The sequence below is a fragment of the Colletotrichum chrysophilum genome (assembly GCF_026319265.1).
Source record: "Colletotrichum chrysophilum strain AFK26 chromosome Unknown scaffold_211, whole genome shotgun sequence".
NCBI lineage: Eukaryota > Fungi > Ascomycota > Sordariomycetes > Glomerellales > Glomerellaceae > Colletotrichum > Colletotrichum chrysophilum.
Window position 1 is genome coordinate 39,505 of NW_026517498.1, and position 25,926 is coordinate 65,430.

Below are 25,926 nucleotides of genomic sequence, written 5' to 3' on the forward strand. Positions count from 1 at the left end.
TCAATATGTCAATTCAATCATTCGACCTCTTATACATTAGTCGCTTCGTCAGGGTATAACTGCGTAAAATATCAAAGGCCATGCGCTGTACAGTAATCGACAGGCGGGGGGGCGTCCGTCATTATGCATCCAAGCAAGACTAGGGGAAACCACTTTTACAACCACCCTACTGCCATCTTCGCACGCAGCTCGAGAAGACGCCGTTCACTACTCTCATGGCAGCGCATCAGGCAGCCGATCTGCCTAGCACCGTGTCCAAACTCCGTCGATGGTTGGGGAATCGAATTAAAAAAAAAAAAAAAAAAAAAAAAAAAAAAAAAAAAAAAACCGCCATGCGTGTCTCATGCCTTCAAATCAAATGATCGTGCGAATAGTCTGCCCTCAATGGTCATTCGTGAAAGAGTGTCTGGAAAAGTGTGCCCAAGAACCCGATGGGTTGTCTCTCCATGATCATGACCGTATCGCGGTCTGATCTTCTGCTGTCGTTTCCCAATGGTTCCTTCGGTGCGTTGTCTCCCGAACTTTGGGAACCACCAACGTGCCTGGTCCCTGCCTCGACGCCAGAGAGCTATGGGTATCTTAGTTGGTAGGCTGAGATGCGGCGGGGTTCTGAGGCAATCTTCGAGTCGCAATATCCGTGGTGGGCATTGTCATTGGGGTGAGTGACCGTCGGGTTGCTATAACATCGTCAAGGCCCATCTATGCCGGGCCCCTCTCTCGACACAGTTCGTATTTTCCATTATGAAGATGGCGATGAAGCTCGAGGCCCTCGGCTCCTTCTTGACCTGTCAATGAGTGTCCCTTATCTCTGCTCTAAGGGTATGCGTTTCCGACAGGCATTGGCCAGTCGTCTTCGGTGATGCTGGACCAGAAGATCCACACCGTCACGACGGCCAAAAGGGTGAAGAGCGTTTCGAAGAGGGCGCCGTCAATCTTGCCCGAAGTGCCGTTGCAGATATGGGAGCTGACAACGTAGTTGAAAATTTGGCCGATGGCGAATAGCAACAAGGCAGCCGTCAGGTAGATCATAGGTCGCATCTCGCCGAGGATGCGAACGACGAGTATGGCCTCAAGAACGAAGAAGGCGACGAGAAAGACGAGAGGTGCCAATTGATACAGAATGTAGAGAGCAATGTGGCGGTTGGGGGGCGACTGATAAGACGAGTCCCAGTATCCGGTCCAGTGGAAACCAGTGTCGAGTGTGATGTATAACGTGCCGCCGAAGAGTATGAAGGCGGAACCAAGGATGAGACCCATAGACAACGGCGTTCCATCGTCGACGATTTGGTAGCCAACAACAGCATTGAGCATTAAGATCCAAGTGGCCGCAATTATAATGCCAATGTGAATGCCAGTGAATGCCTTGGCATGTGTTAGCTTACGCACCTCACTGTAGAAGATTTGGCCGTAACACTTACGATTCGAACATTATCAGCCAGAGGAAAGTCTCCAACGGTGAAAATCTCGCATAGTTGTAGGATACCAAATGCGACCAGGAACAGTTGCATTTCCCTAAGTGGTAAATCAGTACTTTTGGTTGCCAAAACGGAGCACAAGCGCGATGCGCAAACGCTGCTGGAAGCTTACCTCCGGCCGACAGCAGCCTTTTTCCGCTCTGATCGGAAATACAAATAACCAGCCGTGAGGATGGCGATGAAGCAAAGCAAAATAGAGCCCAGGTTGCCCAGCTTGTGACCGCCACTAAGAGGAATTCCTGTCAATTGGCAGCCGCCCCATGGTCCGTCCTGGCTGTGATTGTCGGAAAGCACCTAAACATGTCGTGTCAGACTGTCAACGCACGCCGTGTCAGGGATGGAGGCACAAGCTGTGGTACTACACACATTGCAGACGGGCAGCGTTGAATCCCGGCAAAAGTTCTGTAGAAATGGTCAGCATGAGCGGGAAGTCAGACTGTTCAAAATGCCACCATGCCCGGCAGAAAGCTATCATTCAATGGACGGAACCTACATAGAAGTTGCCGAATTGTGTCGAGCCCATTGTGATGGACGTTTGCGGCTGGGTTCAAAGGCTGAAATGCCAGTGATTTGAACTTTGTTTTCCTTTCGACACAACGGTTCGCCGACCGAGTCGCGTTGCGGTCAAACAGTGGCTTCGATGTTTCGATGAGGCGGCTTTTGGAGCTAGTACTAGGGCTGTGTTGCAAACTTGGTCATGAAGCGTCGGACGAGGTCGAGAACGGCAAATGGTAACGTCGGTCGCAGTGCAGCCCGATCCTCCAGGATTGTATAACAAGATATCTGAGGAATGTTGATTCAGTCTTTGTACTGTTGGGTGGTCGGTGGTGGTAGTGGTGGTTGTGGATTCTTCCTGGTTTCGCAGTCCCGTATTAAATTCTTCACTTCAAGGCGATGCGACGACTTTCCCCCTCTTAACACGACACTCGCGGCGCGCTCTCTCTCTCTCTCTTTCTCCCTCGTTCTGCCTTTTACCAAGCCGTCGATGAAAGTAGAGGGTAAGCAAGAGTCCTAGACGAACCCGATACAACGCAAGGCGGATGGGCGGGGGTGTTGGGTCGATGTTGCGAAGGCGACGGTAAACGCGAAGTAGTGGCGAGTGCACTTCAGTGGTGGTCCAAGACGGACAGGCAGAGGTATGCAAACCGGGTGCAGCAGGCGCAAAGGACGGGACGGAAAAGGCGCAGGATAAAGCAGTAAAAGCGGCCGCGGTGGGCAGCGGGACAATATAAGCCAACCTTGGAACTTGGTAGGGAGTGGAGGCCTTTGGGACACCTGGTCGTGGTACGGATTCTCTTCCAGTAACAGCGCCGGGATGCTAAGGCAGGAACAGGGACAGGAGCGACTGGCCAAGGGGGCTGCCCTTGCAACCTTCGACGCCCTGCCATGCGACGAGCAATTGACCTCAGCCGTAGAAGATTCACGAGGATGAGAGGGTGAGAGAGACATGGAAAGACGCGGAGGAGGGTGGGCAGGCACGTTGCGACATGGTACGTGTCCCAAGATACAGGGCATGGCGCATCAAACTGGAAAGAGACGAGGGTAATAAAACGGATCCCCCGCCTGATGACGCTAGACCTACTGGCGCTCCCGACGAGCGGCTGCACGCATCATGATTGGACGATGCATCTTTGGGACGACGGCCTTCCAAGCATGCGAACACGATTGGTGGGGTCTTTCCCAAAAGTGTAATTTGGCGACCCCGGCGACCCTGTAAACCCTGTGTGAAGCTTCTTCTTCCTGCTCTATTCTTCTTCCCTTTTTTTTTTTTTTTTTCCCTCTCTTTTTGGTGCTGTTCTCCTCTTCCTCTTGAACTCATCTCTCTGCTGTCGTCGCGCCCCGTGTCTGTCTCCCGGCAAAACTCAAGGAAATCGTTGATGCGCCGCTAGCCCTGGAAAGTAGTGTGTACTGGATCAGGATACGGATACCGCTCTTCCCTTCTTCCCGTGCTCTTTTTATATCGGTACTGTGTTCTACCGTCTATCGCTCATCATGGATCTGTGACTGGCGCTGGTAGGGGCAACGGTGCAATTAAGGTGCTGCAAAAGACGATGCTCGTCCGATGTTGCTGGATGAATGAGGAGCATACAGCAAGTGGTGGACAACTTCTATGTATCTGAGGTGCAGCTTGAGCGTCATGACGAGACTCTCCCCCCACCACCTCGGAACCAACCTCAGCATTTTAAGAAGTCGCAATGCAATGCGGGTACCGTGTGGTAAGGCAACGCCGAAAACCCCGGGAGCTTGAGTCGACTAGCCTCTCCACTGCCAATTCAACCTCTCGCAAGACCAAATAAGAGCAGGATCAACGGCAATGGCTCAGCAAGGAAAAAGCAATGTGAAGTCGAGGTAACTTGTCCATAATTTCATAGCTTTGTTATGCGCCATGGCCCGTGATTGACAAGCTGGACCTGGTGTTGGACCGTCGGCCACTACGGTGCACTAACACGACAAGTGTAACGCACCATGCAATACCATGCCATCCATACCTTAGCTTCGTTTTGTTACCTTCATTTCCCACTCGTCCACTGATTGTGGCCAGAGACCGACCTTCTGGCCCTGGTTCTCCCTCTGCGCTCCCTCTACATATCTCGACTTGCCGCGACCACGAGCTCGTCCTGGTCTAGCACCTAGTCCCCCCCGGCCTGTACAGGCCCCCAAGACCTCGGCGCCTGTGTCACCACCTAGGTTCATTATGTCCCTGCAATTGTATCACGTCTTCCTCGCTACTTTCGGGCGAGACGAAAACATTGAAGCACCTGGTATCAACCCAATCCGAGTTCTCGAACCTGTCATACTACCTAAGTATATACTGGTAGTCGTGAAGCATAACTGGATCACGTTTTCCGCAAGACAGATGTCCTATGCATCTGGCACCCTGGAGCCTGTGCCTTTGCAATTCGCGACTGCTTTGCGGCGTCATTGAATGACACTGACCCTACGACAATGCCAGCTGTTTCCCCCCTTCTTCCAGGAAATCACGCTGCGCAAAAATCCGAGACGATTCGCCCACCTCAGTCAACCGCTCGGCGCGTGTGGCTGCCAACGCCAAGCCGGCGGGCCGACCTATGAACATGCGAGCCTAGCAGCCTAGGTACCTACGCCGTACAGATTGGCACTGGCAGTGGCACAGACTACGGCCCTGCCTGGCAGGCCCTAGGCCCCCTGACAACCGCCGCCAGGTCTGATTCTGGGCGGTAGCCGTCTGGTCCATCTGGTCCATCCCTACCTAGGTATCCGTACCTTACCTAACACACGTACCTGTGTGGTGTTCACCGAACCCTCAGCTCTAGCTTGGATTGCGGCATGGCCAAGCACACTGGGCCGGGCACAACTTGTGGGAATGCGGCCAACGAGCGGCCCTATAATAGCAATGTGAGTTGCAGGTTCAAAGGGATTGAAACAACCAGGGCGACGGGACGAGCGGCTTGATGAAGGTGCCTGCCTTACTGCGAGTTTCGAGACATCACCATAATCAGCCAATTGATCTATTGCAAGTTGTGAACTTGCTATCTGTATTTACACCCATGTGCAAAACCCGTTGCTCCATCCACACAAGAAAGTTCGTACGGGCACCTCACAACCACGGAACCAAGCCGGGACAGCAAGGCCGCTAGCCTTGTTCTTACCCAGACTCCCGTTTTCGCGGTGTGATGGTTGGCCCTGCAGTTAAGATTTTTCTCGCCTTCATCCAACATGGGCCGGGCTAGGTTGCTCGTCCACCTCAATAAGATCCCACACCGACGGCTGACGGCTGACGGCTGTCATCGTCGTCGTGGCTCGCCTGTCCACCGCCTGCCCACCGCCTGACAGCCTGCTCCGATCCGAGGACGGACCGCCAAGCTACAACCCACGATAGAGCTAGCGGTGTTCGTAGTCTCAGGTTAGTTCGCTGTCCGATGACCAATGATTCGATTCAAGGGACAGGGGTTCCCCCGTAGTCTCGGCAACAGTCTGGGGCCCTCGTCGTACGCAACTACCATAGTAACCCAATGGCCGAGTCCCCTGTCGTTGCCCTCCCCCTGCCATAGTACGGACCTTGTTTGCCACCAACCAGACAGACTATTGTCTGTTACTCGGGTTAAAGCAACCACCCATTGGCCGCATCGCGTCCCGTTTGTCAATCATATGGTACCTGAGAATGGCATTAACGAGACGATACGGATATGGCGATAAATTGATTCAATTCTACAAGGAGAGTAGGGATACCTTCTCAGTGTAGCATATCAGCCTAGGTACCTAAGTGCATCCAATTTCTAGTCTTACCTTGCGGCTAAGGCACCTCTCGATGGCGAGAATACCTTGCCCATTTGGAGTTGATCTTTCGCCGCGCGTAGCAGTAAGTTATTGATAATTTGAATCTGGAGCGATGGAGGAGGGCGTCATCTTTCGAGGCGACTGCAAGCTCACCCTGCAGTTTTGCAGTTATACGGAAGGTTAAGGCGGCAGCACAACTACTGACCGAACGCTCGCCCAACCACACCGCCACACTCGGCGCCACTCGACGAAGGCTGCCTGCTATGTAATCATCGACAGGCAAGACAGAACGTGGTCATGCGTCTTTCACGATCAAGTTTCTCTTTTTTTCATGGCCTTTGCACCAAATATTGGCCCCGCAATCGTGGGATCTAAGATACGAAAATAGAGTCTCCAGATCCCTCGCGGCGATCATGAGCATCTCGCCTAGTATTTAACAGAAACCTGCGCCTCCGTCGAAATGCAGTTGCCAACTGTGCGGGTGGCGCGGACGCTAGGAGCATGAAAGGCGCAAAAAATCAAAGTCACTTTCTTGCTATCAGACTTTGCAATGGGAGAATCTTTCGGCAACACGGCTGCGTCCGTAATACGGTGACAGAGCAATTTGCACCTGTCCCGTCGCACTTTTACCTTATCTTATCAAGTTGGAGTGGCACCTTGCCGAATTGACAGTACATGCACCTAACTAGCCTGCCCGCCTTGCAACAGGCACCGGCCGGGTGTGGTGGGTGCCCTACCAACGAAGCCAAACAGCTCATCCAGCGCTACCTAATGTAGGTGGGATTAATGCAGTCCGTTGCCCCGCAACCCGGGTGGGCAAAATAAACGCCTCGATTGCTGGTTGGGGGGCATCGCCACTAACACAACTCACCGCAACAGCCCAACCCACGTCACAATCACTGACAAACATCAAGCCCGGCTCTTGAGACGTGCCCCATATCAACAGTCACCACCGACGCGACCTCAGTCCAGATCTCTGGCTGCTTTTGAATTACTTGACTCTGCTTCGCGCCTTGCTTCGCTAATTGCCTTTTTTTCCCTCTCGCGGATGTCACAGGCACCCTTATGCTCTGCGAGTAAGACCTATTTGTGTGATTCAGCACGGCAGCAGCACCAGCTGCGCCATTCATCACCATCAGACACACCTAGTCAAACTCGTCATTAGATCCACATCGCACCGGCTTCCTCTCCATCCTCCACACTCACATTCCACGACTTTACGACCTAACGATATTTCCCAATCGCCACACGTCTCTGGATTGAGTTCCAACGACCCAGACCCTGACTTCCAGAATAATGGCTCCCGTCGAGCGTGAAGCTTCGAGGGACTCGGATCGCCACCTGAGACACCAACATTCAATGTCCTCCGATCAGGGCAGAGCTCTGGTTCCCATGTAAGCAACCAAAATACTGGCCTCCGTCACACCACTAAATCGATAACTTCCTCTGCTCTCTCCTGTCATGTGCTGGCCATGTCTGTCATTTGGCGTCGACTGATGAAAACCAGGTGGGATAGCTCAGATCCTGATAGGGCACCGCCGCCCCTGCCTCTCAACCCTCAATCGCCCAGCGTCGGCACTTCTAGGAAAGGAACTTCCAGCGCCATTCAGTCCGCCCATGCTGCTCTCACCGAGAGAGCGCGAGAGAGCGCAATGCTCCCTGCACCGCTGACCAAGCGGAACACCGACGGCTCGCCAGAGCGCTCCCTCATCAGAGGCTCTCAACACAAACGGATGCAGTCCCTTCAACCAGGAAGTGTCCGGGATCTAAGTCTGCTCTTGGAGAGTGGCCAGCAGTCGAATCCTCCATCCCCGACTAAGTCGCCCGAAAGAACCCCGCGGCCCTCGACGCCGGCGGCCAAGCGACGAGATAGCTTCTCTGACACAAGATCGGTGGAGAAAGAAGCCACAACCCCATCCTCGGCCCCAAGCTTGACACCAATCATACGGCCGGCTGTTAAGCGGTCACAGCAGAGCATCTTGGGGGAGAACACGCCGCCTCAGTCTGCAACAATGCTTGCCATCCAGAACATGCCGCTTCACGGCCCCAAGGAGCCCGAGGCTTCCTCCAACGGCTCCACAGCTCTTGTGAAGGCACCACAGTCAGTGGATGCTCTTTCTGGGCAGATCCTTAGCCTCACCAATATTGCTACTGCTCTTCAGAAAGACATGGCCCAGCTAAGCCGGCGAAGTCGTGACAATGCTACAGATCTGTTGAGTCTCAAAGAAGCGACAAAGGCAAGAGATGAAGACATCCGCAAAAGCTTGCGCGAACTCATAAACAATGCCCACGACTCGACGACTAGACCGTCTTCTCGGGACCCCTTCGCCAGCAGCCTCTTCCTCGACACCAAGTCCCATCACACTTCTCCTCCTGCGTCCAAGGCCGGCCGGCCGTTTTCACTTCCGAGGATACCATCACCAAACAGCTTCGCAGCATCAATCGACAGAGACAACTTGAGCACTCCATCGCTGTGCAACTCGGAGTCTCCAGCTTCAATGGCAATATTGGACAAGATCATCAGAGACATGGGCACAAAAGAGGGACACGACCTTCTGCTGGCTCGTCTCACTGACGTAGCAGAAAAGCTTGCCGGCGTTGCTCCAGCTTCCAAGGTGGATGAACTTATTCATCTCGTAAAGGCCAAGTCTGACGATGTCGTCGTATCCCGAAGCAATGGCGGAAACGGAAATGGAAATGGGAACCGGCCTCGCCCAGCCGGCTTTGATGATGACGGCAACAGCACTGATTTTGACTTTGACCCCGGTTACGCAAGTCAGCTCACTCATAGATCGGAGCGGATATTACACAATGAGCCAACCTCGATGTCCGGTTCAACGCCCAACGGGGCGTCTGACTTGGTGAACGACGAGGTCCTCAGGATCATCCGTACCGTCAAGGATAGTGTTGCTCAAGGAGGTGGCCTCACCGCCGAAGTCAAGGCACTCGTCAGAGAGCTTCGCGGTGAAGTTCTTGGCATGGGACGAGAAATTGGTAGAAGACTGGACGAGGCCAATACACAAGCTGTGTCCACGGAGCCACCAGCAACCAATGAAGAGATGTCAAGGATTGTCCACGACGGCCTTGAACGGATGAGGGAGCATATGGACGAGGTACTCCGCGAGCACCGAAGACAGTCAGCCAATTCAGTCTCCTCCAGAGAAAGCGCAGTCGATTACCAAGAGATTTACAACGCCATGAGAGCGGCTCTGCGCGATTCACAGGCATCACAGCCCAAGGCTCCCGACTTGAGCCGCGAAGACGTCATCGACGCTGTCAGGAATGCCTGGGAGAATTACAAGCCTGAGGTTGAACATCAAGACCTTGGCTTCGGACGGGAAGAGATCCTGGAGTATCTCAAGGAGGGCCTTCAGGACTACGTCAAACTAGATCGGCACCCTGTGGGTGCTTCCAGGGAAGAGGTCTTCCAAGCAGTGGTCGAGGGCCTCAAACACTTTGTTCCACCCCGTGTTGACACCCCGGCTAGTCTTTCACGAGACGAGATTCTCGACGCTGTGCGTGAGTGTCTGGAGGAATTCGAGTTTCCTGTAGCCCCGTCGGCTTTCAACCAGGAACTCACACGTGAAGACATGATCCATGCTGTCAAGGAAGGCCTCAGCGGATACGATCTGCCTACAGCTGGCTCCCTTGTGCCTCATCAAACCAGTAACGATGAGATTGTGTCCAGACTGCAGGATATTCTTGACTATATGCGAGGACAATTCCAAGTTGCATCAGAGGAGGCAAAGGATACCATGGCGGCTGGCAGCCGTGATACTGAGCATCTTCTAGGGGCTACAAAGGACGGCCTGGATAAGCTAAGGACGGACATGCAAGAGTATATGACCCATCTCAGTACCACTACCGCCAATCAAGATGAGATCACGGACACCTTGCTAGGCACCCTGGATTCCTTCAGAGATGAAATGGCTGCCTTGGTTGATCGGGTTTCGAGCGACTCAAGGTCAACCATCGAGAACCACATGGAATCCCTTCGAGACACAGTCAACTCTTCTATGGTGCCTGTCACTCCCCAGATCAACCAGAAGGAGATCATCGAAGCAGTAAGAGACGGCGTGGACAGCGTGCGTGCCGAGCTACGCCGCCCATTCGCTGGTGTGACAGAGATCCTGGACGCTCTACATGACGGCCTAGCGGATTTGCGCATCAGCATCGAAAAGGTCGGAAACCGACCGGCAGATTTGACTGCCAACGACGAAATACTGGACGCTTTGAAATGTGGCCTCGACAGTGTTCGATCGGATATCGACAATCTTCGGGAGCATCAGGGCCAAAATGACAAAGCCTTGATGACGATGAACGATGGCGCGATTATCCCAGCGATCGCAGATGCACTCAAGCAGGACGACATCAAAAATCTTGAGGTTCTGATTACCCAGCTGGGTGTCAAAGTTGAGGCCATAGAGCCAAACAATGCTGAGCCAGTCTCCAAAGAGGATCTCTCGCATATGGAGGACCTTCTGCACTCTTTGCAGGAGTCCGCGTCCAAAGATGACATACTTCGTCTCGAGGACATGCTTCGGCTTGTTCAGGAATCTGTGTCCAAGGATGACTCAACCCGAATCGAGGAAGCCCTGCTTAATGCCCCGGGTTCTGTGCCCAAAGAAGATCTGGCACGTCTCGAGGAGGCCATTCTTGGCATCCAAGAATCAATCAACCAGGAATCGGTCAAGACGAAGAGCAGCGATGCACCTAACCCAGCTAGCGCCGAAGCCGCTTCCAAAGAGGACGTGCAAGCTATCGAAACCATCTTGCGCAATACCAAGGGCCGCCTAGACGACCTCATCGACGGCGAACAAGCAGTACGGAAGGAACATCTCGACAGTCTGGAAAACATCATCCTGGAGACCAGGGAGACAATCAACCTAATAACCACTCAAATGGACGCCCTTTCTCAGAAGGACGACGTTACGAGTGTCGAGTCACTGGTCACGCAAGTCGCTGCGGGCTTCGAAGAGATGAAAGAGAGTGCATCGAAACAGCTGGAAGACCCCGAACGTATTACCAAGACTGATGTTGACGCTGTTGAGGCGGTTTGTCTTGACATAAAAAATGTTTTTGACCAGATGCTCAAGACGGACCTGGCAGCGCTCGCAACCAAGGAGGACCTGGAAAAGACAGCAACGGCACTGGAGGAGCTTAAAGCACCCGTCGAGAGCCTGAAGGCTCCCCTCAATGAGCTCAAGACACCTTTGCAGGAACTTAAAGTCCCCTTGGAAGAGCTGAAGACACGACTGGACGGGTTGACCGAGTCTCATGCTAAGGGAAGTGAAGAGCGCCAGGCCGAGATCGTCGGTGTTGGTGAGAGAGTCTCAGAGGTCAAAACATTCCTTGAGGAGTTCCAGACTTTGATGAAAAGCAGGCTTGAGGATGGAGTCACCGGAGTTGAGACTCTTGCCAAGCTCATCGAGGGTGTTTCAACCACAGTTAGCCAGAACGCTTCTATCGGACAGGAGCTGAAGGATCTTTCCGACACAATGAAGATGGAATTCGAGGAGTCCAAGGCAGGCGTAGTTGGTGCCAAGTTAGAATCGGATGAGAAGTTCCAGCAGACGACGGAAGCCCTGAGTACCAAGATCGACGAAAGGGTCGCGGAACTGATGACCAAATACGACGAATTCCAGGCAACTCTCGAAGACCGAACGAAGGCGGGAGAAGCTCGCGATGCCGACACGGAGGCGGCTGTTCTGGGAACCAAGGCCGTTGCGGAAGACCTCAAATCGCTTGTTGACACGTTGGGTGCGGCCGTGACCGATTCAATGGAGAAGATGGAAGAGGCATCCAAGACTGTATTTGACAGGGTGGAGAATCTCATGGCCAAATCTGACGAGAACCATACGGACGACAAAGCCGAGCATCAACAAACCCGTGATCACCTGAAGCAGGCCATCGACGCTGTTCAAGGTCTCCAGGGACAAGTTGGCGAAGCACAGCCGCAAATCCTTGAGGCTGTCAAGCACGTCCTCGCCATCGTCGGCCAACACTACGATTATGCCAAAGCTTCGGCCACCGATATTCAGCAACGGATTGAGGAAGCGAAACCACCCGAGCACGCGCTTCTGCCACCACCAGAGAAGTACTACGACGATACCGTAGTGCTCGAAAAGCTCGAAAAGTTGGTCGAGCACACTTTGGTCCCGTCCGAAAAGTACGACGATACGCCACTCCAGGAAAAGCTCGACAAGATCGTTGAACATACTCTTATGCCCATCGACAAGTACGATGACACAGTTGCACAAGAGAAGCTCGACAAGCTTGTGAAACATATCTTGACGCCTGTCGAGAAATATGACGACGCGATTGTCCAGGAGAAGCTCGACAAGCTTGTGGAACACGTCTTGACGCCTGTCGAGAAGTATGACGATGCGATTGTCCAGGAGAAGCTTGACAAGCTCGTGGAGCATTCGCTTGTGCCGGTTGAGAAGTATGACGACACAGCCGCCCAGGAGAAACTGGATAAGCTTGTAGAGCATTCCCTCCTACCGGTCGAAAAGTATGATGACGCAGGCGTACATGAGAGACTCGAAAAGCTTGACATTGGCCAGACTGAGAAGATCGACATGCTTCACATGGGCGTCAGTGAAAAGCTTGACAAGCTTGACGTAAGTGTCGGGGAAAGGCTTGACAGTTTCGACGTAGGTGTGGGCGAGAAATTTGACAAGCTCGATACCGGCATGAACGACAAGCTCGACGAGCTTAACACCGGCATAAGTGAACAACTCGGTAAGCTCGATTCAAGCATCAATGAAAACATCGACAAGCTGGACCTAGGTATCAGCGAGAAACTCGGGAAGTTTGACATGAGCATGATTGAGAAGCTCGACAAATGTGATGCTAGTATGGGCGAGAGATTCAACAAGCTCGACGCGGGTGTGAACGACAAACTCGACAGGCTTGTCGAGCACTCTCTCATCCCTATTGAGAAGTATGACGACAGCCCCGTACACGAAAAGCTCGATAAGCTAGTTGAGCATGTATCAATTCCGGTTGAGAAATACGATGACGCAGCTGTTCATGGAAAGCTTGACGAACTCGTCGACCATAGTCATGCAGCGGAGAAGGCTTTTGCTCAGCTTGACACACTCGAGAAGGTCCACCAACAAGTCCTTCAGACTGCTGCGGACATCTCACTCTTTCTGGCAAACCAGACTAAGAAAATTGCAGAGGAGGACGAGGACAGAGAAAAGACACTGAACGAGGTCAATCTTGCATTGGAGCGCCAGCTAGCCCTCAAGGAGCAGATCCAAGAAAACCTGCTTGACCTCAAGCAGGAAGAGGAGCGGCTCAAAGCATCAGTGCTTGGACTCAGGACTGAGCAAGATGGCTTGATACGGCAAAAGACAAGGCTCACCGCCGACGTGTCGTCTCTCGAGACAGCTCTACATTTGCGCCGGGAAGAGCTCCACGACATGGAGACTCGCGCCGAAGGGTTGGAACGCCGGATTTTGGAGGGAGTCATGGATCATTCCCGCATTCTCCTCATGTCAAAGGCAACCAAGGGACGTGACGCTATGAGCCGGAAACGTGTCCAGACCCAGAAGTCGGGCCAAGACTGTGGCGTCAACGAGAAGATTTCATCACCCACAGTCAATTTGGCTCTCTCTGCCAAGCGGAGTCTGAAGCCGCCAACCCAGACGGGGACCGCGCGTCGCATCCTGTCGCTCAGCCAGATCACAAACAATGTGCCAACAGGAGGTGTTAAGCGCAGTCAGAGTGTCAGGACTGCTGGCGCTGGTGGTAAGGGTCTTCGGAAATCTAGCTGGGCAGGCGGCTTTGCAAAGGGCTATGGAGAGTTGGACAAGGAAAATATGCTGAAGGAGACAGAGGAGGAGAACCTGCCGAGCCCGGCGCCACGTGAAGATGCCATCGTCGTAACAGAAACCATGTTGGGCAGCGACGATACGAGCGATACTGAAACTTTGCGACGAAGCAGCCGTGGTACGACGGTTGTTACGGAAGGCACCGAAAACTCCAGCGGCGATGGCGATTATTCGCATTTCTACGACAATGTCCGAAGCGACCCACAGAGCGATTGGGTTGAGAGCGGCGTGAGCTCAACGCTGGGCGACGAGACGCCAGCAAATGAGGCCACAGGACTCGCGGAACAATGAGAGCACAACCTGATTTCGCTACGGTGTTGCTACGGTCTAATTATGGCGACTATGGAACCTGTGGTCAATTCAATTCTCGCATCCTGCGAGGCTTCTGGCACACTGCGTAAGAGATAATAGTCGGCTGCTTGCTTGTCTTGTATTTGTCTTCTGCATCGTGGGGCAAGGATGATCCACCCTGCAGGTAAAGTTTGTTATCGTATTACTAGTGAGATGCGGAAATAGCCATCATCTTTTCTCCTTCCCAGTTTGTGACCATCACTTCTTTTTTTCGGTATGTCAGTGTTTGACCTGAATATGACCCCGCCTGTTGAGCCCGACTATGGCTAGTGATTGAATGAATCTCTGGTGCGATGGTTTTTTTCCCCGATGGAGGGGCAATGTAATGCGAGCTAGCCTAGCCAGCCAACATACGTACGTTCACGACGAGGAGACATTCTCTCGCACAATCTTCTCCTTCCCATCCATCCATGGACGTAGGCAAGCCGGAATAACAACAGACATATCCTTCTCATCCCATCCCACCTCCAAGAGTGCCGCCAACACTCTTGGAATAGCGAGGGCGGTCCCGTTGACGGTCCACGGGAACGTGAGTTTACCGTTGATCTTGGCCCTGGTAGCAAGTCTTCGGGTCTGATAGTCGGTGCATATGCTAGCAGAAGTGACCTCGCCCCAACCGCCATTCAACTCTTGGCGAGATGGGAAAAATGCCTCCATGTCGCATTTCCGAACGGCCGAAGCACCGAGGTCGGCAGTGGGCATTTCGAGGACGCGGCAGTGCAAGCCAAGGGAACCGAGAATCTCCGTCTGAATATCGAGCATTTCCTCAAAAACATCACCCGTTTCGTCGGCGTCCGGGCTTGTCCAGGCAAACATCTCAACCTTTGTGAACTCATGAACACGGTAAAGTCCCTTGGTGTTGGCACCGCGAGCACCGGCCTCGGCTCGGTAGCATCGGGAGACGGCAACCCTCTTCATTGGCAACTCCGAAGCGTCCAGCGTTGTATCTGATTTCATAGCGGCAAGAGGAATTTCCGAAGTGCCGGCAAGACTGAGCTCCGGCTTGCCCCTTTCTACGTCGTCCTGAGATTGTGCGAGGGCATAGATTTGCTGCTCGCCATTCTGGTCTCGCGGTTGGAACCCGCATGCCGAGGCCATGTGACTGTAGACGATACTCGGCGGTGAGACTTGGCGCCAGCCGTGCTTGGTAGCTACAGCCAAAGCGTACTGAACGAGAGCTTGCTCTAGTTGTGCCGCCTCGTCCAGGAGATAATACCACCCCCATCCTGAGGTGGTGCCGGCGGCGGCAAAGTCAAGTAAGCCGAGTTCCGATCCGATGTGAATGTGAGACCTCCAGACTGTGTCAGACGCACTAGAGGGCTCATTAGGATGGTCATTTATGTAGCTTAGCAACAGCGGTTCATCGCCAACAGGAGTAACCTCGCTGGTGAGGTTTGGAATACCCAGAGCGAGGCTTTCCATTTCTTCGACCAGCTTCGCCTCATTCTGCTCGACTACCGACAAACTTTGCTTCAGCAACCGAGCTTCTTCAAGAAGTTGTCCACGAGACATATCCTTCAAGGTGACGAAGTCGGCATCGTCGCGGACGGAGGCGGGATTGGCGATCTGACGACGGAGGAGATTGGACTTTTCTCGCACGGCCCGGCTGTCTTTCTGAAGAGCCTGCCATTGTGTGAATATTTCGTTGATGCGTGCCGGGCTCTTGCTCTGGACAGCGTAGTTCCGGTCGAGACAATTTTGTTCAAAAAGACTTGGATTTTCCCGGATACGCCTAATGTCGATAATCGGCTTGGGCGCAGTAGGTGGCCGTTTTGTATCGGCGAATGCGCGAGCAAATGTGCGACTATTGACGATGCCGTTCCTTTGCGCCGGAGACGATGGTCGAGGTGACAGCTTCACGGCCCTGGGCGAGCGATGCGTCAAACTTGGAAAGTTTCTCATGTCGACTGATTGAATTTGGCGTGACTAACAGAGAGTTCTCTACTTCAAGTTGAATCATTTGATGCATCATCCGAGGAAGTGTAAGGTGATGTTTCTCAAATCGGTTATAATGGTATCGATATTATGCATTCCCGCTCCTCGCTTAATGCAATATACGAAAGGTTCTTTCTACGCTGACGGAAACCAGATACTTTTTGTTCTCCCGTCTCTCTTCTTTCGAATGTTCATACTCATTCAAACTCCCATGCTTTGGGGGTATCATTCCTGGGCTACAGCACATGCCTGCATACTTAGAGTCTACATATCGTTAGGTCTGGTATGAAAGGTTTGTTCCGCTGAGACGATTTCGTTCTCCCTTGACAATACATTTCATCAATGTTCTGCTCAACTCTGGAGCTCCGTGTCAGACAGCGCCCCACGCACCCAGCGTCCAGTTTGCTATGCTCCCGCCAGTAGCTCCCCGCATCAAGCCCCCTGGTCCCATGCTTTGCCGCTGTTGAGCCTTGACATCGATTTCGTTAGGCCGCGAAGCACCGTTGACTCCATGTTGTATCCAAAGCTCGCGATCAATGTTTGCCATCGCTGCGACCTTCAGCTGGCATGTCAAACTGGCGCCTCCCCATGGTCCAAGCGACTCTAAAGGTCGAAGTTGGCCTTGTTTGTTTGGATATGTGTTGTCGCGCTTTCTAAGTGAGTCCTCGATGATGTCTGCGGCATCTCGAGGAGCGTTATGTGCCGAGTCTGATTTAGTTTCTGTCAGTCCCTCTTCTAGCACGACCTCTGTTGGGCCACTGGTAGTCTGCCGGTACGTGGCTCTCCGTAGCCGCGAGTTATTCTTGTAGTTTGCCGGTGCCTGGCCTTGGATAGGATCCCATCCGCGCTCTTCAACGAGGTGCAGCAGCTCGTCAAATATTCTGCGTCGTAACCCAATCACTCTGGAACAGCCACCGATGAAAATAATGCGAGACATGCAAACGGCCCGAGCGTCGATAGGCAGCCGCAAGAGATGCTGGTGAATGAGCTGGTGAACCGGTATTTCGTCGTCGTCGAAGCTGCTACGACAGAATTGCGGCGCAAAAAAGGTAGTCTCACACGGATCGGATAGTTGCTGGAATGGCACAGTCAAGGTCACAGATGGACTAATAGACAGAACCGGAATCTCAACGTTTCCCTTCGATTGCTGAGGAACCGTAGGCGATGGTGGTGCCGACTCATCCTGCTCCTCGACTGTGGGCAAACCCTCTCCGTGGTGTTGATGTCGCCTTTGCTCTGCCGCCAACACACGGTCGCTATCTGATTGACGACACCAGACCATACGACGTGCCACTTCTTCACACTCCTCAAAGCTCACTGAATGTTGGCCATGTTCTTTTTCTTGGCGTATTCTTTGTGATTGGGCAGGATTTTCTGACAAGGCAGCCTGGAGGAGGTTGTGCACTTCATCAACCAGCATCTTGCCTCCGCGGACGGTCCGCGTTGTACGGATCTCGCGATATTCGTACACACTCGTCACTACCGTTTCTGCCCAACCGAGGTCAACAACCAGCGCAGATCGAGCGCCAGCTCCAATGGCAGACGTCACCGCGGTAGACATGAGCGAAACTGTTGGTGCTTGGAAACGGTGGAAGAGAACATCGAGGGCAGCTCCGAGGAGCGGCAGAGGTACAGATGAGGAGAGGACGAGGGCAGTCCTACGAGGTCGCGAATCGATAAGGAGGAACCTGGGTAACACAAGTAAGCAACGAGCCAGAGAAAGCAGCGGGTGGCAGCGGCTTGATACTTGGTCAGGGCTTCTCGAATAGCGCGATCAATCTTGTCTTCGACAAGACCCAGGTCTGTTAATCGCAAATCGTACTGCCAGAGCTGATGATCATTGCCCCAGGCCTTGCCTCTCGGGCGTCGTCTCCAGTCATCTTGGTGGTCCGGGTCCCAGGCACGGTAATCCCCAACCCGGCGTTGCTCTTCTGGTCCGAGTGAGATGATCGCCTTGGGTGTTGGCTCACCCGCAAACCCAAGTCGGATGAATCGAGATCCTAGTTCAATTACGACGATATCTTCCTCGGCTCGTAAGCTAGACGGCGAGCCAAATGTAGACGACACCGTGCGGGACGGCGTATGCGGGCTGAGAGGGCCACCAAGACTGGAGCCGCCACCAGTCTCGGTCCGAATGTTCGAAACGGATCGATGGGCAAGACTTGGGCCTGCACTGGACGACATATTGTCAGTTCCGACAACGTACTCTTAATGTTGTCGAACGTCAAAAGATATGCGCAACAGAGCGCTTCCTGCCTTGCAGGTACGACTCCAGGCAGTGCGGCGGGCTTAGGTAAGTTGGCGGAGCTGGCACTTCAGCAACACTATGCACCCTGGCACCTCAACGCGCGGGGCCACTGACTGCAAGCCCGGTGGCCCGATGCTTGCACAGTGCACTAGCGCATCCCCGGCCTCGCCAAGTCCCCTCCACCATCGGGTGCAGCCAATGTTAACCCAGCGGAGTGGCACTGTAGCCTGAGCAACCAACCTAGTTGCTGTCTATTTTGCAACAACCCACCTACTAGGTGGAAGACGTCAACGACTACAGTATATCCAGCTTTTCAGAGCGCTCTTGGTATAGCCATTTTCAGTTTCGCAACACATGGGAGGCATTGGATTATCATGCTGTGAAACAGCCCGGAACGAACGCGTCTTCTCCCAACCTCTGTTGATCTGCAGGCAGCGAACTTCTTGAGACGTACCTTGAGTATCACGATACGGACATGTATTGAGTCCTCAACGGCATCGGATTGGTCACTCGCACTCCAATCTTTTTGGGCGCATGATCAGCAGCATTAAACAGTATCCTAATTCAGGAGCTTGCTGCTTTCATTCAAGGCTCACAATCACCGATCAAAACATTCGACCAGCACATTACCATGGGTATCAAGGGGTGAGAGAACTCATTTGTCATGTTTCTTCTCGACGTGGCTGACATCACTTCCTCAGCATCTACCGTGAGCTTGGCTCAGGTCAGAGAGTCTCCCTGGCCAAGCTGGCAACTGAGCACCTTGAGAGTTCTGGCCGGCCACTGCGCGTCGCCATTGATATTGCTATCTGGCAGTTTCAGACCCAGGCAGCACGAGGTACAGCTGTGTCACAGTGTTTTTTCTAGGTATCATGCTGACTGCCTACCAGGCGGCACCAACCCTGCGATAAGAACTCTGTTTTATCGCCTAGTACGACTCTTGGGTCTTGCGATACATCCCATCTTCGTGTTCGATGGCCCTCACAAGCCTGCCTTCAAACGCAACAAGCGCTCGGGAAAAGGTGGTGGAGTGGCAACGGCGATGGCCAAGAGACTTATCCGACTCTTCGGGTTTCCTGTACACGATGCACCCGGCGAGGCTGAGGCAGAGTGCGCCCTGTTACAACAACAAGGCATTGTCGACGCCGTGCTGAGCGAGGACGTCGACACCATCATGTTTGGATGTACAAGAACACTTCGAAACTGGTCTTCAGAGGGAATCCGCGGTTCCAAGACGCCAACCCACGTCAGCTTATACGATGTCGACGTGCTCCTATCTGCTGGCACCGGCCTGGATCGAGAGGGCATGGTTTTGGTCGCTCTGATGAGTGGTGGTGATTACATCCCAGAAGGTGTTCCGGGCTGTGGTGTCAAGCTGGCTTGTGAGGCTGCCAAGGCAGGGTTTGGCAAGTCTTTGTGTCGACTAAAGATTGATGAGCCTGTGCAATTTGAAGAGTGGAGGACCTTCTTGAAGCACCAGCTTCGGACAAATGAGTGTGGCTTCTTCCGGACGAAACACAAGGCGCTGGCCATTCCCGACGAATTCCCAAGCCGACAAGTGCTGCGCCACTACACTCATCCAGTGGTATCGAATGCCGAGACTATCGCTCAGCTGAGGGCGAGAACCCACTGGAACCGCCAAATAGACGTTCAAGGTCTTCGATATTTCGTTGACGAGACGTTCGAATGGGCCAACAAAGCCGGCGCAGTGAAACTGACCAGAGTTCTCTCCCAGAGCCTGCTAGTGCACAAGCTATTGGATCTGCATCTCACTGAGCGCTGCGACGAGACAACAGACCAGATGGAACGGAACGAGGCGGCCCTCGTCAAACGCATTTCTGGGCGCCGAAACCACCATAGCACCGACGGGATACTTGAACTGAGGGTCTCGCATGTCCCAGCAGACATTGTCGGGCTGGATATGTCAAAGGAGATGGAAGACGAACCTGTTTCGTTTGATCGACACGGGCTAGCACTGAATAGCGACGATGACTTTCACGGTGGTGCGGATGTCGAAATTGACATCACCAGTGAAAAGTCCAAAGCCAGGGCCAATTATGACCCTACTATCGCCGAATCCATCTGGCTGCCGGAATCCCTACTCAAACTCAGCGTTCCCATCACCGTGGAGGATTGGGAAGAGACGCAACGGGCCAAAGAAAAATCTCGTGCCGCAACAAAAGTCAACAAAAATAGGACGGGTAAAGTTGCTGCAAAAGAAGCAGGTGGTCTCGACAAATGGATTCTAGTGACGAAAAGTGCGTCAACAATTACGGCTATGGGGGACGCAGGTAGAATGCTAGAGCCAATACCCAAAGACAGCAACAGCAACACAAACAACAACAGCAACAACAGCAGCAATATCCATCCGGGACCACCCACTGCGTTACCTCGAGCTTCTGCCCAAGCTCAAGTGGTGACAGCAGCATCGCTACGCTCAAGCTCTGCGAGAAGTTCGACCAGTCGAAGTAAGCAATCCAGTTCCACCGGGAAAGCGACTGCCGCAGAACCGACCGGGCACAAGAACCCCTGGGCATACGGTGGCTCACAACATATGCCTAGGATTACCAAGTTTCAGCCCTCGGAGCCAGTTCTTCTGTCGTCTGGCCCCTTGCACTCGTCGCTTGCGCCTACTTGTGCGCCGCTGACCGGCTCATCGGCTCCAGATATAGTCGATCTGTGCGGTCCCGACGATACTCTGACGTCTAAGCAGCCCAAAATGTCTGCTCGACCCGCAGTCCCCAAAACACAAGTGCCTTGCCAGGTTGAACGGATACGGGCAACGACTTCAGACCTTCCCCCCCCTCTGCCCCAAAGCAAGAGATCCATAAAGCAGACCAGGATGGATTCCTTCATCACCAGCTCTCCCAGGCGACAGCAGGCGTCGAGGGACACGTTTGCATCGCTCATTGATGATGAGAGGACTAGCCCAGAACTTGGTATGGGTGACAGGGAGACCAATGAGCCTTCGTTGGTTATTTGCAAAACTGCCAGCCCAGATGCATTGTCACAAACCACCCTAGATTCGAAAGTATGGCCTGTCGACGAAAGGCCAAGCACGTCTCAATCTAAACCGATGCGTCGATACAAGACGGTGCCTCGTAAAAGTGCGGTCGGGTTCTTCAAAGAGGTTGACATAAGTGACGAGGAAAAAGAGGACAGGGCATGTGGACTGGCGAAGCGCTCGGTAACGAAGTCATCGAGGCAACGTAGTGTATCTATCATAGATCTCACTGGAGACGACTAACAATACCTCACACTGAGGCATGCTGATCATTTTGCGATACATATACATATATTATGGAGAAGTCTAGTGACTTGTCTAGAAGGCTCCAAATTTATCTCGTCGCACACAAGGTCGTCGTTGGGTATCCAAGGTTACATCCGTCCATACTAACAAATCATTTCAGTAGTGTCGTATATCATCAGTCAGAGGACCGACTAAGGCCTCTTCGTCTTATCTGCGAATTGCAGATGGGTATCTTATGTCGACGCTTCGAGCCGCTCTTCCTTTCCCCGTCCTCCTCCTTCCTCTACCTCAGTACTCAACGTGCCATGGAAGATCATGATCCCCGACGGTGGTGCAGGTGAGGTAACCAATCCCATCAGCTGTTCTCCCACTGCTAATGTCCAACTCGAGGCCACTTCCCATCAAGGGTCGTACAATATCATGAGCCATCATCTTGAGTTCATCAATCCGCTTCTCAAAACGTCGAAGATTGTCGCGGCTGTACAGCTCAGGCGTCAACTTAAGGAACCGTTTGCACTCGTCATGACCAAGATAGGACGACGATGACGACCCAAGTATTCGATACGTGCGACCAACATTTGCCAGTGGAGGCACCGAATTTGGGAGGGCAAGTTGCTGGGGCTCGACCCCACGGCCATCCCGGGAGTCTTTGAATATCGATGGACTGGTATTGTCGGCCAGCCACTGCCGAAACAAACTGACGGCGAGCCAATCTAAGTACGACGTGCTAGGTGTAACACGCTCACCCCTGGCTGTCAAGAGACTGATTCTGAATAAGCGGCCCTCGATACGGCTGACGATTTCCGCGAGCTCATCCACCTTATCTTCGATGATGTCGAGGACAATATCTGGAAGCGCAGCCCGCAAACTGCGTTCTCCTGCTGGCCATTGCCCAACTACGTGTATCATAGCCTCTTGAAAGATTACCTTGCTACGTGCGAGATAGCCCAAGCGGAGATAGGATATGGGATACTTGGCGATTTGCTTCCAAAGCCTCGACTGGAACTGCAGCAAGTGATGATCAACTCTGGGGCCGACTACGGCCAGCGCGTCATACTGATCCGCCAAAGTGAGGAGCGACTTGCATTGCACGTAGGCGTCGGCGATATTGATCCCGTCCAAAGCCGGAGGATAATTGTAAAAGATGCGAAAGAGGTTGTCGTAGTCTCTGAGCAGGTCTTGATCAGCTTGGGACAGCGATTGGGCTGAATCCGAACCGGGGATCAAGCTCAGATTGGCCACGGAGCGAAAAAAGGGTTGACCTTGACCGGAGGAGGATTGCGAATGGTCCGAGGTCCTGCTGCGTGTGGCGGGTAAAGGCTGGTGGCGATTCTGAGCGACACCACAGCCGAAGAGAGATTCAGGCCCAGACCCAGCAACGTCGGACCGATCTTCGTCCTTTTGCACCAACATTGGTATATCCCCATCGCCGGTCCCCGGATCCAGCTCGTAGCGCCATCGTTTCCGAACACCGGCTGGCGTAGTCAGGGCTCGATAGGTGGTGGTAGCAGAAGCAGAGTCGGAGCCGTCATTTATGCGACCGAGTTCGAGTGAAGCGGCATCCGAAACGGGCTTGGACCACTCAAGACTTGTACTCGCCTCGAAGAAGCCGGAACATCGGGTGAGAGTATGGCGATGCAGTAGATAGCGATTCTGGTGGCCGCAAACTTTGACTATGATCTCGACGTCGCCCGAGTTGCTAAATGTAGGAAATTCATTTTGAGGAATGCTGGTAGAGACGCCGACATGTGACCTGTTGTATCGCTTCGTGCGCGAAAGGGAGGGACGCGAAACGACCGAGGAAGGCCCTCGCAAGGTCAAGGACGTCGAAGAGTCGGGCTGCGAGACCATGAAGACGTCGCGAAACCGGAGCTGGATGTTCGAGCGACGGAAGAGGACCTATGGCGGCCTGAACATGGGGGGTGAGTCGATTGCGAATTTGACCGCCGCTGTCGATGGACAGTCACGGAGGATTGAAGACGGCGTGACGAAGGGTTGCGCAGGGGGGGGGGGTCCTGTGACAGGCTGTCGTCGTCGTTCTTGTTGTTGTTGTTGTTGTTGTTGTTGTTTTGTATGGGACCCAGGAGCTGGGGTGTCTGTCGGCCGCACGACCCTGAACACTTTGGACCACTTTGGGATGTGGTGCAAAGGCGGCACTGATCAGCCACGCGGTGGCACGCGGGGGGAGCAGTCAAAGAAGTAATCGATCAGAGGGCTAATGACGAAGACAGACGAAGACAGACGAAGACAGACGAAAAAGTAGAAATATGACAGGTAAGTCGAAGAAGGAGTAGGGGACGGGGCGGGGCGGATGGGACTTGTTGGTGTCGGGCGCGGACGAAAATTGGGAGCCGCGATCATCAGCAGTAGTGACGCGAAAACCTGCCAGACTGACAATGACGGTCGGTGTTTTGAAAGATGAGAAGAAGAGACGATGCGATAGTACGCTTAAGCAGATGTGAGGTTGGTTCGGATGGCAGTTGGAGGTTGAGGTAACAAGCAGAGATGAACCCAGAAGAAGAGTCCAATTCTCCCAGCCTCGACAACCCAACATAAGACACAGGCGAGTTCTATATGGGATGACTGGGCAGGGCACACCTGTTCGGAACGAATGGCAAAGACCCCGCGATGAGGAGAGAGGGCCGAGGCTTGGAGGCAAAAGAGAGCGTAGAGTCGACTCACCCACAGGCCAAGCAAAAACACCATGCATATGGGCAATTAGAGCGCCCGGAACACGGAGCAGCGGGACTGGACGTATGTCAACAGCAAACGTGACGTGACCCTAGGTAGCTCAATGTAGCAAGATGGGCACAACGAACACGCATGGATCAGCCATAACTTGTAAGACACTCCCTGGCCACCCTTCCAACGTCACGAAACCCTTTGCCTTGCTTGGATCAAAGAATGCCTTGGTGAACGGACGTGCAAGAGCACGAAGCGTCAGCAAGAGATTGAATGGCCATCACGCTGCTACTGGTTGGTGATGTATGCATCTCTAGCTTGTCACCTCTGGCTTCAAGGCAACATGCAGGGGCCGTTGACATTCCTAGGTAGGCACATTGGCAAGGCGTACTCCGCCAAAGGCACCTTACCTCCAGTACATAGTGTCCCCTCACGCTCTGCTATCCGTTCCATGTTTCGTTGCAACTTTCCGGCGACTGAGATGAGGCGGCCCTGATTGACTACTTACATAATACACTTTAGGTCACGAAATCCGCGCTTCCTAGTGTGCCTATAGATCCCACCCTGCCCGAGAACAGTGAGGCGGATGACCTGGATAGTGCCGCTCCAACTACCTACGCAGGACCACCCCCCTGACAACATCGGCCCTTCAGCGTGTTCTGCTAGCGACCTGCTAGGTGCCTATGGCCCCTAAGGCTACTATGCGGGCTCTTCACATTGTGTGTATTAAATTAGGAAGCTATACTCTTTATTCCTCTCTTAGTTTTTTTATTTATTGCTACTTTATAATAAATATAATAAATACTATAAATGCTTAGATATTAAAGATTAAGGCTAAGTGACTAGTTACTTAAAAATAAGTAATAAAAGATGAGAAACAAGAAATTATTTATAATATATTTTAATTGTTTATAATATATTTTAATTATTATAATATAATATTAATAGTAGAGTAGCTTATTAAGTTATTATAATATATTAGTTAATAACGTTTAGCTAATATTTTAAAGTAGTATCCTTTTATATAGGTCACTTTAAGATAAGCTTACTCTTAAATATTAGAAAAAATATAATCTAAATTAAATATAATATATGTATTATATTTATGTATTGTATTTATGTATTTTGTATTGTATTTTTGTATTTATTTTAGTATTAATTAAAACCTATTAAGTTATAGTTTTAAACTAGATTTTAATTAATATTAATAACTAATATTAAAAACTAATATTAATAACTAATACTAATAACTAGTATTAATAACTAATACTAATAAGTAATAATAATAAAGTAAAATTACTTTTAGTACTAATAATATATAATAATAACTAATAAGTATAAGTAATTATAACTAATATTATAAAATTTAAGATTAGTAAAGTATAAGTAATAGAAGTAACTTATATTAGTAAATAGTTATAATATATATTATATAGTATAAATACTCATTACTTAATAACTAATATAAAGAACTAATATTAAGAATAAGTCCTAATAATTATTACTAATAACTAATAATTAATAGTAGTAATAATAATAATAATAACTAATAATAACTAATAATAATAACTAATAATATTAAGTAAAAATATTAAGTAAAAATATTAAGTATTATAGTTAAATATCTTTATAAGTATAAATTTAAGTTAAAATCTTAATATATCTTAGTTTTATAAATATTATTTCTTATAATAGACTTAATTAATAAAGCTAATAAAATATATAATTTAAATATTACTCTATTAAAATAGTTAATATAGTTAGTATAGTTAGTATAATTAGTATAATTAGTATAATTAGTATAATTAGTATAATTAGTATAATTAGTATAATTAGTATAATTAGTATAATTAGTATAATTAGTATAATTAGTATAATTAGTATAAT

The 25,926-nt window shown here is 51.5% G+C and overlaps 4 protein-coding genes across 4 annotated transcripts; 2 read left to right on the forward strand and 2 right to left on the reverse strand.

The window, feature by feature from the left end:
- Positions 1–813: 813 nt before the first annotated feature.
- Positions 814–1,998, reverse strand: COL26b_013206 (uncharacterized protein; the record flags this gene model as incomplete). The annotated part of the gene is made up of 5 exons (XM_053185827.1): positions 814–1,362; positions 1,419–1,512; positions 1,588–1,769; positions 1,842–1,877; positions 1,969–1,998. The coding sequence occupies 5 exons, from the start codon at positions 1,996–1,998 to the stop codon at positions 814–816; spliced, it is 891 nt and encodes a 296-aa protein (XP_053030232.1).
- A 5,386-nt stretch (positions 1,999–7,384) lies between these two features.
- Positions 7,385–13,864, forward strand: COL26b_013207 (uncharacterized protein; the record flags this gene model as incomplete). Its single annotated transcript, XM_053185828.1, has 1 exon — positions 7,385–13,864. One exon carries the CDS (start codon positions 7,385–7,387, stop codon positions 13,862–13,864), a length of 6,480 nt encoding a protein of 2,159 aa, XP_053030233.1.
- Positions 13,865–14,284: 420 nt separating this feature from the next.
- Positions 14,285–15,826, reverse strand: COL26b_013208 (uncharacterized protein; the record flags this gene model as incomplete). Its single annotated transcript, XM_053185829.1, has 1 exon — positions 14,285–15,826. The coding sequence occupies one exon, from the start codon at positions 15,824–15,826 to the stop codon at positions 14,285–14,287; it is 1,542 nt and encodes a 513-aa protein (XP_053030234.1).
- Positions 15,827–18,738: 2,912 nt separating this feature from the next.
- Positions 18,739–20,527, forward strand: COL26b_013209 (uncharacterized protein; the record flags this gene model as incomplete). The annotated part of the gene is made up of 4 exons (XM_053185830.1): positions 18,739–18,752; positions 18,809–18,945; positions 18,998–20,308; positions 20,463–20,527. The coding sequence occupies 4 exons, from the start codon at positions 18,739–18,741 to the stop codon at positions 20,525–20,527; spliced, it is 1,527 nt and encodes a 508-aa protein (XP_053030235.1).
- Positions 20,528–25,926: the final 5,399 nt, after the last annotated feature.